The sequence below is a fragment of the Ostrea edulis genome, chromosome 3 (genome assembly GCF_947568905.1).
Source record: "Ostrea edulis chromosome 3, xbOstEdul1.1, whole genome shotgun sequence".
NCBI lineage: Eukaryota > Metazoa > Mollusca > Bivalvia > Ostreida > Ostreidae > Ostrea > Ostrea edulis.
In genome coordinates, this window is record NC_079166.1 from 93,719,589 (window position 1) to 93,736,421 (window position 16,833).

Below are 16,833 nucleotides of genomic sequence, written 5' to 3' on the forward strand. Positions count from 1 at the left end.
CGCATTTCAGAAATGGATTCAGAGATTGAAGTTATGTATTTCAAACCGCGGAGGATACTTTGAAGGGATGTAATGTTCATTTCACTATTTGAGTCGAATGCTTTTGAGATATCGTACAATGCATATTACATATCGAACAGCCCTCGTATATAACGAATCTGCTGACAAATATTTATATAATATATCTTTTTTTTAGGTCACTTGAATAAAAATCCAATGTAATAAATCTTCTTTGAAACTCGTGTAATTCTCATTCTTGTATTTTCTAAAATTTGAAATTAGAATAGACATTTTCGAGGATTTGTGTTGAACGTATCGAAATGATGAATAAATGCAGTGCAACCGTTCTAAAAACAAAATAACCCCTCTTTTTTTCAATTTTCAGATAATTATACAGAATTCATAGAATTCCTGGTATCAAATCTATAAAGTTTATATTTCGTCTCGGGTGTAAATATATCATATCATCTCACGAATTGGTAGTTCTAAAATGAGAATATCGCATGTATTTTCGGCAATCTTCTATCTAAAAAAGAAAAACAAAAGATAGATTGTTAAACGTCACTCTCGGGAATTTTTCACTCATATGGAGACGTCACCATTGCTGATGAAGGGCTGTGAAATTTAGGCCAATGCTCGGCGCTTACGGCCATTGAGCAGGGAGGGATCTTTATTGTGCCACACCTAGCTGCGTTAACTTCACGAGCAAACGTTTTTGTCATTTGATAAGAATTTATTTTCAAAATATACAGAACCCGTAAATAATAATTTTAAAAAAAATGATAAACACCTCTATCTCAGACAATTCTCCTGTTCAACTTTGACATCATGTCAGGGGGGAAACTGCAATCCATAACGAGCTCATGGAAAAACTACCATCATCTCCAGCCGTGACAGAGGTATGTATTACATGAGGTAGGTGCCGTACAACGGTGCGCGTGGTACTATAAATATCCCATATAACGGTGCGCGCGGTACTATAAATATCCTGTATAACGGTGCGCACTGGTACTATAAATATCCTGTATATAAATCAATGTTGATTTCTTATAAGGGGTTTGGTCTCCTGGATCTGTACACCGTCCCGTTGTAAGGCTTAACTAACTGTGCTACATCTTCCCTGATAAACACGCCCTTTCCCCGCCCCTGACGAAGGTCCTCTAGATGCCCTTCGTAGCCTAACTGTCTCATGAAGGAGCGGATCCTGCCCCAGTAGTGCCGTTCTTGGATCCGCTCCAGATAGACGAACTCTGGTTTGTCCTTCAGCACTGAGGAGATGCCGTCAACATCTTCCCCGTCGCTGGTTTTCTCGGCGTAGTCTTTGTCGGAGAAATCGATCACGACGTAGTCGGTGTAATCTGCAGAAGAAATGGCGATATTTACCATTTGTTATTGTATTTTGTGTCATAGGAGAGTATATATACTACAAGTGCTTCTACAAAATCTCTAGTTCAATATCCAGAAATTGAAATCAAGGTCAAACATTAAGAGGAAATCCCAGTTCGGTTGGAATAGATGGTAAGCTTCACTGTAATAGAGGCGCCGCATGCATTTTCCTACAAACATTGAACATCATTGATTTGTGGATGCTGGTCATGATTACAAATTGTTTTCTTCTCAGATATTTCCCCTGTGGTTATTTGCGTAGTTTTATATCAGTGGGGACTTTTTTTCATGGATAGAGTGTTATTATTTTCCCCTCGTTTTACTCATTGAGAATATCAATTCGCGGATATGTCTATATATGTAGATGACGGAAATATGCCACTACAGAAATTACGATTTTACAGTCGGAAATAATGTTAAACTCTCGTATACTAGCGATTTGGTCTATATAATTCTCCTCCGCTCAATGGCCATACAGAGAGTTCCCGTAGACATAATTCTCCGCTCAATGATTATACGGAGAGTTCCCGTAGACATAATTCTCCGCTCAATGATTATACGGAGAGTTCCCGTAGACATAATTCTCCGCTCAATGTTTATACGGAGAGTTCCCGTAGACAATTCTCCGCTCAATGTTTATACGGAGAGTTCCCGTAGACATAATTCTCCGCTCAATGATTATACGGAGAGTTCCCGTAGACATAATTCTCCGCTCAATGTTTATACGGAGAGTTCCCGTAGACAATTCTCCGCTCAATGTTTATACGGAGAGTTCCCGTAGACATAATTCTCCGCTCAATGATTATACGGAGAGTTCCCGTAGACATAATTCTCCGCTCAGTGTTTATACGGAGAGTTCCCAAAGACATCTACCTCTATGCGAGAATGTAGCGTCATGGTAGCCATTTTAATTCTGATTTTTTCTTTAAGAGATAGTGTAAACCAACATTTATTTGCGACAACATGATTTCGCGCGTCACCAGTGATGAACTGGTTTGTGGCGAATAATTTTCACGGTCGCGATAATCTTCCACAAATACAAGAGACATTTTTTTTTTAAACTGAATCACGGCGAGAAATATTCGCGATAAATATGTTTTCATGAACCTCGCGATTTTTGGCACGCGAATAGAAACTGGATTACAGTATTTATACATGCAGTTTAGTTTGTTTTTGTTTCTTTTCGGGATTTGCTCGCCCATTTAGAGACGTCACCAGCTTTAGGTTAAGTACCACAAATATTGACCTATGCATTGCGCTCAGGGTTGTATAACAGTGAGGGTTCTTTATTCTGTTGAAGCCTATCGTGACACGGGACCTCCGCTTGTAGGATCACGTCTAACGCCGGACGATTGGATTACATCTTGGCGAAGGAGCAGTCACTACCTAAACGTCTTATGACCAATTGAACTCCTCGACATATGTAGAGTACGCGAGACATTCGACGAGTTCCGCGCCGGTTGGTCTTATGACGCGCGCCGGGATGCGAAACGAAGGCTCTGACCGGTAGACTTGAGATAGTAAATAACATGGATGTTAATTGATATTGAGGAGAATGCGTCTGTTACGTGTGTAATTAGACCTCTGTTACAGCATTGCTGAATGGTATTTCATTGTGTGCGTTCCCTGACAGACAGAGAAAATGTCTGTAATCCACGGTATGATGTTTACTGAACAGGACAAATGTTAATTAAGAACAGTTATACCGATAATATACTAATATATAGGTATTTCTATCATGTTTCAACCTTCCTCTCACCAGTTAATTCAAAAGTTGTTTTTCAAAATGGATAACAGCTAGACAATGCAATCAACATTTAGTTTAATTATGAAATAAGATTTATATATGAAAACTAAACAATGTAGATATTATATTACGTTGCAAACGTATTTAAGCCGTACAATAATGATTGCACCATTTGTCCACGATTCTGTAGGCCTATTCTCTCTGACATAAATACACGTTTGAAATTAGTTTAAAAACTAACAATCTTTATGCCACGGATTGGATGTAAAAAATGAATTTAATTTAATATTGTAGGAATCTGTTTTTAAATATTATGCGTTTTTTAATGGAATATGATGTATTTATTTTTAGAACAGGCCTGTAACCCATATTCACGACAGAATTTTGTGGTATGGAAGGTACCGCCCAGAAACATTACCGCGTAAGTTGACGTCACAATCAGAAACATTACCGCGTAAGTTGACGTCACAATCAGAAACATTACCGCGTAAGTTGACGTCACAATCAGAAACATCACCGCGTAAGTTGACGTCACAATCAGAAACATTACCGCGTAAGTTGACGTCACAATCAGAAACATTACCGCGTAAGTTGACGTCACAATCAGAAACATTACCGCGTAAGTTGACGTCACAATTGATAGCGTATCTTGAATTTCCAACACCTTTAAAAGTAAAGCAGCTAATATCTGCAGAATTCTTGTAAAGCAGCTAATATCTGCAGAATTCTTCATACAGGATTAGATAAAGCAGCTAATATCTGCAGAATTCTTCATACAGGATTAGATAAAGCAGCTAATATCTGCAGAATTCTTCATACAGGATTAGATAAAGCAGCTAATATCTGCAGAATTCTTCATACAGGATTAGATTGTAAGTAAAGCAGCTAATATCTGCAGAATTCTTCATACAGGATTAGATTGTATTCGAACCTGGAAATTGATGTGAAATTATCTAATATTTCGATAGGACACTGTGTCCTGCGAAATGGTTACCCATAATTAGTTCTAGTGTTACGAATGGATACCGTGATAGAAATAATATTTTATTGAAATACGACATCATACTCATCACTTCATCGCTTCCTATTCAATTTAATGGCATAGTTATCACTTCATCGCTTCCTATTCAATTTAATGGCATAGTTATCACTTCATCGCTTCCTATTCAATTTATTGACATCATGCTATTTTTGGCTATATTTAGCTCTAAAACTTCATAGCTATTTCGGATTTCAAACATTCCGGTTGAGCATCACTGAAGAGACATTATTTGTCGAAATGCGCATCTGGTGCATCAAAATTGGTACCGTATAAGTTTTACTTATCACTTCATCGCTTCCTATTCAATTTAATGACATCATATACTTATCACTTCATCGCTTCCTATTCAATGATTTTACTTCTGACTTTTTGTATATATTGCTTTATCCGGGCTTCTTTAATAAACAGATTCTACCTTAGATGGTTTCATTTCCTCACTGACCTAGATATATAGAAATGACCTGAATACTTAAGGTATGCAATATTGCTGATGCGTATGGCCTAGTTTTACCTGTGGAGTGATCTTTGGCATGTTGACTTTGCATGCATTGACCCGTGACTCCGGTCACACCTCGCTGTAAAAAATAAATAAACATTGCCAGATGCCACTAATATCAATCTGGGTCACACGAGGCATACTATATAACTCTAGAGTCTATATTATTTTTACGTTTATGTTTTGGGAGAGAAAACGAGTTTTATTCGATGAAAGATCCACATTGTTTAATAAGATCTACAGTGAATCAATTGTTATAATAAAAGATAGATGATAAAAATAGTCATGCAAATGTTATTTTCAATGTCAGAGGTAAACATATTATCATTTATATATTATTATGTGAAAATTTTCTTAATAACCTTATTTCTAGTCCTATACTCACAAACTTTGATGCTCCGAACTGATCGCTTAGAGGTCGATAGACCCGTCTTACACCGTGGTACAGACTCCGTAACATGCTCTATATAAAGAAGACTGAGACCAGGAACATCCGAGGCGGCTAAGTAGATTTAAAGACTGGCTTGTTCTGACGTCACTAACGAGAAGAATGCCTGGGATCGTTTGCTGGTTTGTGAATTGTTCGTTATTTGTGGTTTATTTATGTGTCCAAACACGTCAATGTCAAGGTTACTGGTGTAACACCAGCCACGCCCTCTCCCTCCCCCTGTCGGTGTATAATTATAGAATATTTTATAGCACTCGCTGTTCAATAGATAGATAGATGGAAACCATTGACATTCACGCCAAATTCATGGTCGTCTTGCACTCTGCGATGTTATCGGAAAAATCTCCGTAGCTAGCGGTACAGAATCTTATGTCCGGGGTTAACCTTTAAATACCTGCCAGCGGTACATAATCTTATGTCCGGGGTTAACTTTGTCTCAGCAGCTACAGCACAAACAACAGTGGCATGCAACGAACTACAAGTGAGAAGGGTTGTTTCATAAATGAAGTCAGAAATCCCGTTCAACTTAAAAAGCGTAGGTTACAGGTAATTGGAGAGCAGTGAATTATATATCATTATTTTTCTTTTTAAGCTGATAAATGGAAAATATTCCCCCTGGTCTACGTTACTCAATTCGACCTGGAAACGCAATCAATGACCCGTGTAATGCGTCAATGACCCGTGTAATGCGTCAATGTGATTCCATGTGAAGACTTGTTGTTCTAGGTCCAATCATTTCACTGGTGCAGTACCACAAATTTGGGCATCATCTCCGTTAGCCAAGTTCCCGAAAACTCTTGGCTAGCGAAGATGTCTGGGCATATGAATGCCTCTTACGGGCTTGGTAGTGAGGGTCCTTAATCGTTCCAACACCCACCCTGGGGCTTGGTAGTGAGGGTCCTTGATCGTTCCAACACCCACCCTGGGGCTTGGTAGTGAGGGTCCTTAATCGTTCCAACACCCACCCTGACTCGGGACTTCGTTTTTTAAGGCCCTTAATTTTCACTTCTAATAACTGGCGCCTAGCGATAGAAGACTCGCTTTCTTTCCCCTTTTCTTTTAGATATCAAAAAGACGTTAAATTTGCATTACGAGAGTGCTCGGTTAGTGGTTGGGAAATACGGATATTGCTAATGGAACCGTAGTGAGATTGCTGTCAAAGAAACTATAACATGTATCGATTTTCAGTAGATATTGTGCTTTTTGTCCCTGAAATTTTGATTTATTCATTCAATGAAGCAGACATCCTGGCTTCATGCCCTGTTATAGATTTTTATATCATACATGTCCGGTAAAACACTGAATAAGGATGTTTTGCTATTTTGCAAACGTTACTATCTTGTTTTGCGTGCAACGGAATTTTATCACAATGCAATGCTGCATGAAGTTAAATCAATGAAGAGAGCTGTATAAATTGACTGCCGTTCCTCCATGATCTGAAAAGCGTTTTTAAATTAAAGTGTATTAGAGGACTACGTGTCAATGACTGAAGATTCGTGCAGACATACGTCGCGGGGTGGGAGTGGCCACACATTTTCAATGCACTGTTGTTGTGACCTAAATTGCACAAGAATGGGAAATACTGGGTCATTCATTGATAAAATCATGTGACTGTGGGTTATGTCATACGTCATCGTTGTTTACACCCCTACCGCTGTTTGTCCAATGAATATAAAGGAAAGACGCACTGTTCAAGTGCATGGCTTGTTCATTATTTGTAAACACGAATGGAATAGGAATCTGAGCCATAACAGAATAAATAGCGATATGGGTCTAAATAAAAATATTGATGAAAATTGAAAAGTTTATATGTTAATATATTTTTTTTAATCTACGGATAAAATCTTCAGAAAACAATCAGTACCAGACAAATATATATATTTTTTTTTTTTTTTTTAAAATTGTTTTGAAATGAAATGACCAAATTTCAGATGCATCGCTATATTTTAGACTTGAATTAAACGAGAGAGAAAAGTACCGATCCGATAAAGATTGATATAAATTGCTAAAATAATTGATTGATTAATTAATTGATTGATGTTTTCCGCCACACTCAACAATTTTGCAGTTATCTGGTGGCGCCCAGATTTTTATTGGTGGAGAGAGAACCCAGATACACTGTACGTGGGAAGAGACCACCGACCTTCCGAAAGTAAACTGGGAAACTTTCTCACTTACATAGTGTTGCTAATTGTACGCACCTTTCATCAAGCAATTAATTTCCTTTATAAATTCATTAAATTTGTAAACCATTTTACATCAAGGGATTGTATAGTTTTCTGATTGCAACGTTCTCTGTGAGTACATTTTTATAATTCCGATCGGGTTTGGTTCAAAGTTGAAAAATCGCAATATTTTTTAATGTTGACCTTTTCATTTCAATTTCTTTTTGAAATATATTTTTCCGATATATGTTTGTTCCTAAAAGACATGTTTTTGAAAAGTTTATCCGTTGATGAAAAAAAAAATAGCCATTTCAATTTTCCTAAATATTTTTTATTTAAAAATTACAACGTCTATCTGAGTGGTTTAGGGGTGTTTTATTAGATATTCATATCATGCGCCAAATTTAATCACAGCGTAATTTGGACTTTAGAATCTCTTATTTACAAACAAAACAACTTTTTTTATCATTCCGGAAAAAATCACAAAAAATTCATGTATAGAATAATTGAGAGAATGCATCCCTCTTTTGATAGTGAAAGCATACTTCAGAAGAGGTATTTTATAGAGTCATTAAATAAACTTTTGGTGTAATGAGCTACCTTGATTCAATCACAAACACAAATTTAAAAATAAAAAATATAGCACGATTTTTATTTACAATTATCAAAAGAAAAATATATCAATAAGAAAATACTAATTAGTAGGTTAACTTACGATAGGTATACAATAGGCTTGAATGCCGACGATACGTATACAATAGTTTTGAATGCCCAGTCGAGTTCACACACAAAACTATCACAAATCGGCTGTCAAAATCCTGTCTGGTACCCAGGTCTATATAGCCTAATGATCTCGAATGCTCAGTGTCCAATCTTACACTGTACAAGTCTTAATTGTCTCCCAGAGCTCAATATCATAGTATTCACAGAGTAGATTTATACAGTTTAAAATGAAATCTCTGGAACATTCATGAAAAAAATACAGTTATGCAATCAGTGTTCCTTAATCTTTCTACTGAAATGATAAACATCGACAAAGATCGAACGTCCAGAAAAATCTAGGTCACAGATGTTCATCAACTACAAGTGTTGCACTACAATCCATGGATAAGAATCGGGGAGGATCTAACTATTTACTACAGTTTATTGATAAGAATCAAGGAGGATCAAACTATTTACTACAGTTCCTTGATAAGAATCGGGGGAGGACCTAACTATTTACTACAGTTCATTGATAAGAATCGGGGGGGGGGGGGGGGTCTAACTATTTATTACAGTTCATTGATAAGAATCGGGGAGGATCTAACTATTTACTACAGTGTATTGATAAGAATCGGGGGGGGGGGGGGGGTTCTAACTATTTATTACAGTTCATTGATAAGAATCGGGGAGGGTCTAACTATTTACTACAGTGTATTGATAAGAATCGGGGAGGATCTAACTATTTACTACAGTCCATTGATAAGAATCGGGGGACGATCTAACTATTTACTACAGTGTATTGATAAGAATCGGGGGACGATCTAACTATTTGCTACAGTTCATTGATAAGAATCGGGGAGGATCTAACTATTTGCTACAGTTCGTTGATAAGAATCGGGGAATGATTTAACTATTTACTACAGTCCATTTATAAGAATCGGGGGAGGATCTAACTATTTACTACAGATCATTGATAAGAATCGGGGGAGGATCTAACTATTTACTACAGATCATTGATAAGAATCGGGGGACGATATTTATAGGTTATAGACTTTGTATGGGAAAATATGACGACTGAGTTTTTTGGCACGTAGACGGATCGAACTTACGATATATGCCCGGAAACTCTGGAGTACTACGGTTAGAGATGATCTGATTTTAATTAGATTTGTAATACCTGCAGGTACATGACCTCTTTTTAATTACTGTATTTATGTTATACCTACAATGTCTCAAAACGACGGGTCTTGATTATCTCCAGAGTCTTTTGGATCGCTTTCGTTTGGCTCAAGGATAATAAAGACCTTGAACTTGAGCACAACACGGTAATTAATTTTCCGTACGTGTTCTCATGCAGATTGGTACGTAAAAAGTGAACTTAAAACAATATTACCTCTAAATCTGAAACCTTTACTTTGTTGTATAAATGTGCTATTATGACAGTTTTGTATGTAACTTTAATCATAATCAAAACTAAGTTTAGATTTTTTTTTATCAAAATAAAGATTTCGGCTCAGTGGAATATATAGCAGTATATAGAAATCATTTATAGTACGGGAAGACAATAACGTAATATCGCTTCATTCAGAGACTCTGAATAGATTTTCTAACACAAATATAAATAACCAATGTTTATAAGCCTTATTCTGTCTGTCATTGAAATAGTAAATCACAATTTTACAGCAAAAAATTTCGACATCAAAACGACAGCTAGTATTGCCTGAATTCCTCACTCTTGTAACAGTGTAATTGTTAAATTATATTGTGGCCACCGCTATGGTCCTAAAGCCTTGGTTGATCTTTTGAAATACATGTACTTCCTAGTGATTTGAGCTGTGCTAATATTAGGAGAATCTGATGAAAGTCGCACACAGTCACATTCTGCACAATAAATTGTTAAACGTTGGTTGTTGTTTTATTATTATTATTATTTATTTTTGGTCTCTTTCTGAATTAGAAGGTTTCTGTTACCGTCTACAGACCACGACACGTTGGTCATACTACTAGTAAATGCGGTGGTAAGTCAGAACGTTCTGTACTAGATTTTATTATTTCTATTTGCTAATCAAAACGTACTCATCTTCCACCCGCAGATATAGTTTTATGAATGATAAGTACTACGCATAGTGAATTAATAATTATTGTACTGATCGTGCACTAGATGGGGTTGTTTCAGGGAACTAATGACGAAGGTTATTTTTTAACCTATTAACACTTTCGTATCCAAAGTTTGTGTGTAATTTAGACACTCGGGGGACACGAGTAAAAAATCGTGTCGTGCTTGACACATGGAGGGCAATATGAAATCTTGCAACAGTAAGATATCTAAAACTGTTCCTTTTATATATATATATAAAAAAAAATTAAAAAACCGAACGCAAATGTGACCTAACATAATTTTATTAGAGCGTGTAAACAACTATAACGTACATAATAAATCACATCTAGTAAAGCTCAGGGATTTCTAATACTGAGATTCAATTGCTAGCGTCTCATAATTAAAATACTTCACATAAGACGTAATATCACAACATGAGGTAGATAAATTAGGGAATGCTTTACACAGTTCCCTCCCCTGTCCTAGAGAGGGTCTGGTATACCCGACTTGTAGACTGTCTCCACTCCAGTTTGACCTCTGGGCTCCACTAAGTCATTTCGTATAAACACACCTTTGACACGACCATGACGAGAGTCCTCGAAACTTCCGGTGTATCCCAGATTGCGCATGAGTACGTGTATTTTTGTCCAGAAATCTGATTCCTGCATGTGCTCTAAGAAAACCACTTGCGGTTTGTTTTCTTCCAATGTGGAAAAAATGCCGTGGTCAGAATTATTCATGAAGGACTGGAACCCCTCCTCCTGGCAGTCAATTTGTAGACAGTCAAAGTCATCTGCAAAAATTACACAAGTGCCTTATAACATTCTTTTTACAAACACACTTAAAGTTAATACACGATGTTTTGTCAATCTTTATTGTTTGTGTTAGCCCGGGTTGACATTACTCCATATCTGTTTTTATGCGTATTAAGATATTATGCTTCGTAAAAACGATTTCTCCTTTTCTCTTTACATTTTCATGCATGTATAGGAGAATGGATGTTGTTGATGGAGGCCCTACTGAGAATGTTGTACAAGGAACTGTCCGCTATTGATTCTCATTAAAGCTCGTCTTTTCGCCCTTGAGATTGTGATTAGCTATTCAATGAGGCAGACCGCTTATAGTTGCTATAGTATAGATTTTTATTTTAGAAGAAACAAAATACATTTACAAGTGCGATCAGAGAAGCATTTTTGAAGCCGCGGCTGGTTTTCTTGAGAAACAGATTAAATCATTATACAAACGTTTATTTTATTTTATTTGACGGTTTGAATTGATGATATATTTCTTTTGGGTGTGAATACAGCTCTCGGTGTTAGTTTACAGTGTGCTTTGTTATATACAAGTTTATTTACATACCTGTTGAAAATTTGCAGTCTTGAGATTTCTGTGGAAGGCGCCCCGGCACGACTGCACCCGTGGCCTGATGAGAAAGAAAACATGATATTAAACATCATATCGAAGTTTCACCGAAAGGAAATCAATATGAAATCAACAGAGTATAATTATATAGAATAATAGGTAAAGATCACTCTCGATATTACATTTTTAAAAAATATTTTCAAATTTCACTGATTTGTTTTATGGTGACTCGTACTTAGTCTTACATTTTAAAACGAATGTTTTTAACTTTGATGAAGATCATAATATATACATATTATATGACATGCAATATATAGACATATTAAGCACTTTATAAGCGGTCGTGTTAACTCACCCACTCATTCACCGGCTTCCCACACAGTCCAGAAAGCGGACGATAAAATTGTCTAAGACTTTTTAATGTTGAACGTAACATCTCTTTCGATTTTGAGTTTAACTGAAAATCACACCGTCGCGTGTATTTATATCGTGGGAGTACGTGCCGCTGACTGGCATTTCATTCAGGCTTACGTCAGAGGTGGGAGTGGCTACATATTCATGCAATGTTGTTGCACTTGACCTATTTGTACAACAAGATGTGACCTTGAGATATGAACATAAAGTGCATCAATTATAACGTCAGTATCGATGTTTACACTCGTTGTTATTGGACCAGACGGAGGTAAATAAACAAAGTATACATTCAGCACATTGGCTGCCAATATAAACAAAGTATGAATTCAGCACATTGGCTGCCTATTCAAGTAGCAAACATCGATCTTTTATACACACCACAAAATTCTTCCTGCTAACACACACGACAAAATTTGAATCGAGTTATCATTACTGCTCGACGCACATGGTGGCAGGGGACAGTTTCTTTGGTTTTGAAACATGTGGATAGGGGGTATACACCAAAGTCAGATTATGACAGACTAATGAAAAATCATATTTCCCTTTTATGTCAATACTTGTATTTCATATTAGTGTAGTTAATAAATTATGACCCTAAATTACATGTAATCTATAAATACTGGTGCTGGTGCACAAAACATGCTCTGAGCAGGTTCCCCTTTTTTGCTTTGATTTTCCCTCATTTGGGCTAATCCGCACCACCCCCACACCATCACAGTACCAAACATGGGGATTTAGACACTGTGCACAATCAAGAACCCTATCTGCCCTTCTCAAAAATCTACCTCTCATATGGGGCCATCCACCTTCCCTCACAGCTACAGACCTTTTGCTAGACCCTGCATGTTTTCACCGGAATTTCTTCAGCAACTGACCACGTGTCTTAGTTTCGTATTTGCACCCATCTATATGCTAGGAATCATGGTGACACCTACATGTTGTATATCAACATTTTTACTAAGCACTCAGCTACATTTGACATGCATCCTAAAATTATTGTATACATTTTTACACATGTAATATCACTTCAAATACAGGGTAATTCCATTTTTTGAAAAAATTGACCGGCCTATAGTGCGAAACTGTCCCCTGCTACCCATGTTCAAGGTATCACACCGGTAATTATTTTCACTATATATTACTATAGAGGGGGGGAAAAATCATTAAAAATCAGTTTACAAAATTGATGCCGAATAACGCAGTCAGACACGTTCTATGTTACCTATCTCGTCTGCAGACACCAGAAAAACAACACCCTACGCAGCATTTTCGAAAATAAATTACCCGCAAACAAGACTACCCTCAAATCCACGTGTTTTTCACATGTGTGTAAACAGCCTGAGTGCACCTCAGGAAGTAGCCTCAGCTACCAACAGCAAATAGTTCCTTTGTATACACTTGGTTATTTCTACAAATTACACAAAATGTCCTAATCAGGGGTACAAAAATTAAGAGAAAAGAAGAAGAGGAAATGAGAAAAATCGCGCAAGGAAAATAATATTTCTTTAAATATATGGGACTACAATATTGACTAAGTTCATTTTGATCGAACAATTACCGGTGTGATACATTGAAGACAACTAAATCTCCATCAAAAAATGTCAAATTTGCACAGCAGGTGCCCGTTTCATTCACCAATAGTATACCCCATGCACATAGCGATCGGAGCAAGATAACTGACGTAACTGGTGATTTACTTCCCCTTGGGACTATCGTGATTTCTGCCTGTTTCATTAGTGAAATATGAGGCGCGTGTGGTACTTTTTAAATTGAAATAACTTTGTATAAAATCAAGATATTTCCGCAAAAATGGTTTCATTAGAAAGAAGAATGATGAAATTTGCTATTTCAATCACTTATTAATCCTAAATTTATTTATAATTGTTTTTAAATTGCTAATTATTTCAAATTTCCTATGAGTGAGATCTTTGGTTTTGTGAAAATGTTCAATTTTCGGTACTATAATGGAATCTGCATCTGGTCAATTTGGTATCCTAGAAGAGCCCATTAATTACGCTTAACAGATTAAACCAAGTTGATACTCACGGGTGATTAGTGTTTCAAGTAATGGCCCCCTAATCTGTCAGGGGTTGTGCGTATTTAGCCTTTATTTAAAGCAGGGGTAACACATTAAGAAGACTAAATACTGGTTAAAACAAATAAATAAGACTAAAGTCTGACTGGATAATATGACGTTTTTAAACGTGTGCACAAATCATACAGAAATCATCCATGTTACTGTTCATTACACAAAAATTAAGCTAAAACATTTCCTAAATTTTGGTTCTAAAGAAGATGTAGATCAAATACCAAGGGCGCTAGGTATAGTGACGTTGAATTGGAAGTGCTCAAAATGCTCAAAACGGTATAAGAATATAATGATATGCAGAACATAACACAAATTTTTGGTCAACGCTTTAGAAGCCGGCAATAGAATTATGGCCTACGTCGTCAGAGCTTTGATATCCTGCTACGGAGGGGACTGTCGTAAATCGTGCCAGAAATATTACTTCGCCTGTTGGGCCCTTAAAATATAATTTGAAATCTTCTGTGTTAAGGAGACATGTTGATGTTCATATGAGTGAACTTGACGGCATTTACCATGAATTATCTTAATTTCTCTTTAGGACATAAAATTAAAAATAAGATAAAATTTCTAAACTCTACGCAGAAATACGAAATCTCTTAATTGGGTTAATTTACAATAATGACATTGAATCAAGAAGTCATAGAGTTATGTATGATGCTTATGAATGTCAAGGAAAGTCCATCTAACAGTTGCGCAAGGCAGGAGGAGGGGGGGGGGGGGTATTGTGCAATATGCGTATTGTAAAATCGATGTGAAATTTTGATACTTCTTTTGGATGTATTAAGTGTTAAAACCGCCGGTGTATGCTATGTAGATGGGTGTTTATACAAATATTAACGATTTTCTAGCTGTATAAGGCACAAAATACGTTGTTGATACGTATTTAGATGTAAATTGAAATTTCGCATTGTGCATTGCGTCATGTTTCTTGAATGACTTATTAAAGCACCGTTTTGTTTTTCAAACCTCTTGTTTTGATATCCAGTGCTGATTTTGAGCCGATTAAAAGGGAAAGGACTGAGAAAAACGGGAAATTGTGAAATTCACGACTTCCTTCAAGGTATCACACCGGTAATTATTTTCATTATATATTACTATAGAGGGGAAAAATCAGTTTACAAAATTGATGCCGAATAACGCAGTCAGACACGTTCTATGTTACCAATCTCGTCTGCCGACACCAGAAAAACAACACCCTACGCGGCATTTTCGAAAATTAATTACCCGCAAACAAGACTACCCTCAAATCCACGTGTTTTTCACATGTGTGTAAACAGCCTGAGTGCACCCCAGGAAGTAGCCTCAGCTACCAACAGCAAATAGTTCCTTTGTATACACTTGGTTATTTCTACAAATTACACAAAATGTCCTAATCAGGGGTACAAAAATTAAGAGAAAAGAAGAAGAGGAAATGAGAAAAATCGCGCAAGGAAAAAAAATATTTCTTTAAATATATGGAACTACAATTGACTTAAGTTCATTTTGATTGGACAATTACCGGTGTGACACCTGTATAGGTCAATAAGTATCGTATGTTCAGACTAAAAATAATGAATTTCATGCATCTAGGGTTTCTTCTCAATCGATAACAGCACAATGAGAATCTGTTATCAAATCCAGAATTCCGGGCGATTGAAATTCAATTATCATGTGGGAAGCTCTGCCATTTTTGACCATCTGACAAACGATGTGAATTAATGTGCATTTCATAAATATTGCAGGATTTATGATGATGTCCTTTATTCGAATTTATTTCCTCCAATTTTTCAAAGATAAATTTCATGTTTGTTCGATCGATCAATAAAAACAGCTGTAAGTTATTTATCTTCTTTTACACCAACACCAGTCAAATTCTTGAATCAAATAGTGTTAGTTTTTGATGATGAAATGCATGCAAAAACAATAGGTCCATGGCCCACAACGCCCACCTGAGTCACATTCACCCTTCTGTTTTTAAGAAGATTTTTGAAAAAGATTGTTATTTTTTAACCCTCTTTAATCCCACTACAAATTTGATCTCGTTTCATGACCCCATTTTAGCCGCAGTACCAAAAGTAATCCATCTTGTTGATTCTGCTATTGTCTGTGTTCATACTCGAATTACTTCTTGATATGTAAAAGTCATAATGTTCACATTTTCCCCCGTATTCTAGCTGACAACATAGTACCACAAAGCAACATAGCACCACAAAGCTCCAGCTGACAACATAGCACCACAAAGCTCAAGCTGACAACATAGCACCACAAAGCTCAAGCTGACAACATAGCACCACAAAGCTCAAGCCTTGGAATGAATAGTTGTTTTGTTGGAGCGATCCGATTTTTTGCAAAGATCAATCTAGGTGTCCCAAGCAGTTTCCCATTTCATGTATGCACATGCACCGAAAGCAAGATAACTGTCATCAGGAAAAAAGCACCAAAACTGGATTCCCACACATCTGGAAATGCATAGGAATTTTAATTGAAAAAGTCCATTAAAAACTTCTATCCATTGTTGTCTCCTAAGATAAACAGTTATAAATTTCACCAACAAGAGCTATCTGATTTTCACAAAATTTCAATAAGATGGAAAGGTCATATTCAATTCGTGCTCTTCTTTGATTGTGAAATTTCCTGAACCAACAACACAATGTCCACATCGGCATCCTCCACAACACAATGTCCACATCGACATCCTCCACAACACAATGTCCACATCGACATCCTCCACAACACAATGTCCACATCGACATCCTCCACAACACAATGTCCACATCGACATCCTCCACAACACAATGTCCACATCGGCATCCCCCACATCTTGGTTGACAGTATGTTCCAAAACTTGCAATGTCTAGAAAGCTATCCAACAAATCTTTCAATGTTTTAGTATTCACAATATGCA

The 16,833-nt window shown here is 36.6% G+C and overlaps 2 protein-coding genes across 2 annotated transcripts; both read right to left on the reverse strand.

Moving 5' to 3' along the window:
* Positions 1 to 712: 712 nt before the first annotated feature.
* Positions 713 to 9,938, reverse strand: LOC125675056 (uncharacterized). The gene is made up of 3 exons (XM_048912535.2): positions 5,057 to 9,938; positions 4,687 to 4,750; positions 713 to 1,358 (listed from the first exon to the last, which is right to left on the reverse strand). Exons 1-3 carry the CDS (start codon positions 5,129 to 5,131, stop codon positions 1,048 to 1,050), a joined length of 450 nt encoding a protein of 149 aa, XP_048768492.1. The 5' UTR covers positions 5,132 to 9,938; the 3' UTR covers positions 713 to 1,047.
* A 430-nt stretch (positions 9,939 to 10,368) lies between these two features.
* On the reverse strand, positions 10,369 to 11,969 carry LOC125675055 (uncharacterized). The gene is made up of 3 exons (XM_048912534.2): positions 11,802 to 11,969; positions 11,444 to 11,507; positions 10,369 to 10,877 (listed from the first exon to the last, which is right to left on the reverse strand). Exons 1-3 carry the CDS (start codon positions 11,880 to 11,882, stop codon positions 10,567 to 10,569), a joined length of 456 nt encoding a protein of 151 aa, XP_048768491.1. The 5' UTR covers positions 11,883 to 11,969; the 3' UTR covers positions 10,369 to 10,566.
* Between the last annotated feature and the right edge of the window lie 4,864 nt (positions 11,970 to 16,833).

Coding starts and splice junctions, on each gene's coding strand:
- LOC125675056 (XM_048912535.2), bottom strand. CDS start 5,131: ATGTTACGGAGTCTGTACCACGGTGTAAGACGGGTCTATCGACCTCTA. Junction 4,751..5,056: donor AGTTCGGAGCATCAAAGTTT/GTGAGTATAGGA, acceptor TATTTTTTACAG/CGAGGTGTGACCGGAGTCAC. Junction 1,359..4,686: donor TGCCAAAGATCACTCCACAG/GTAAAACTAGGC, acceptor TTTCTTCTGCAG/ATTACACCGACTACGTCGTG.
- LOC125675055 (XM_048912534.2), bottom strand. CDS start 11,882: ATGTTACGTTCAACATTAAAAAGTCTTAGACAATTTTATCGTCCGCTT. Junction 11,508..11,801: donor GGAAGCCGGTGAATGAGTGG/GTGAGTTAACAC, acceptor CTTTCTCATCAG/GCCACGGGTGCAGTCGTGCC. Junction 10,878..11,443: donor AGACTGCAAATTTTCAACAG/GTATGTAAATAA, acceptor TAATTTTTGCAG/ATGACTTTGACTGTCTACAA.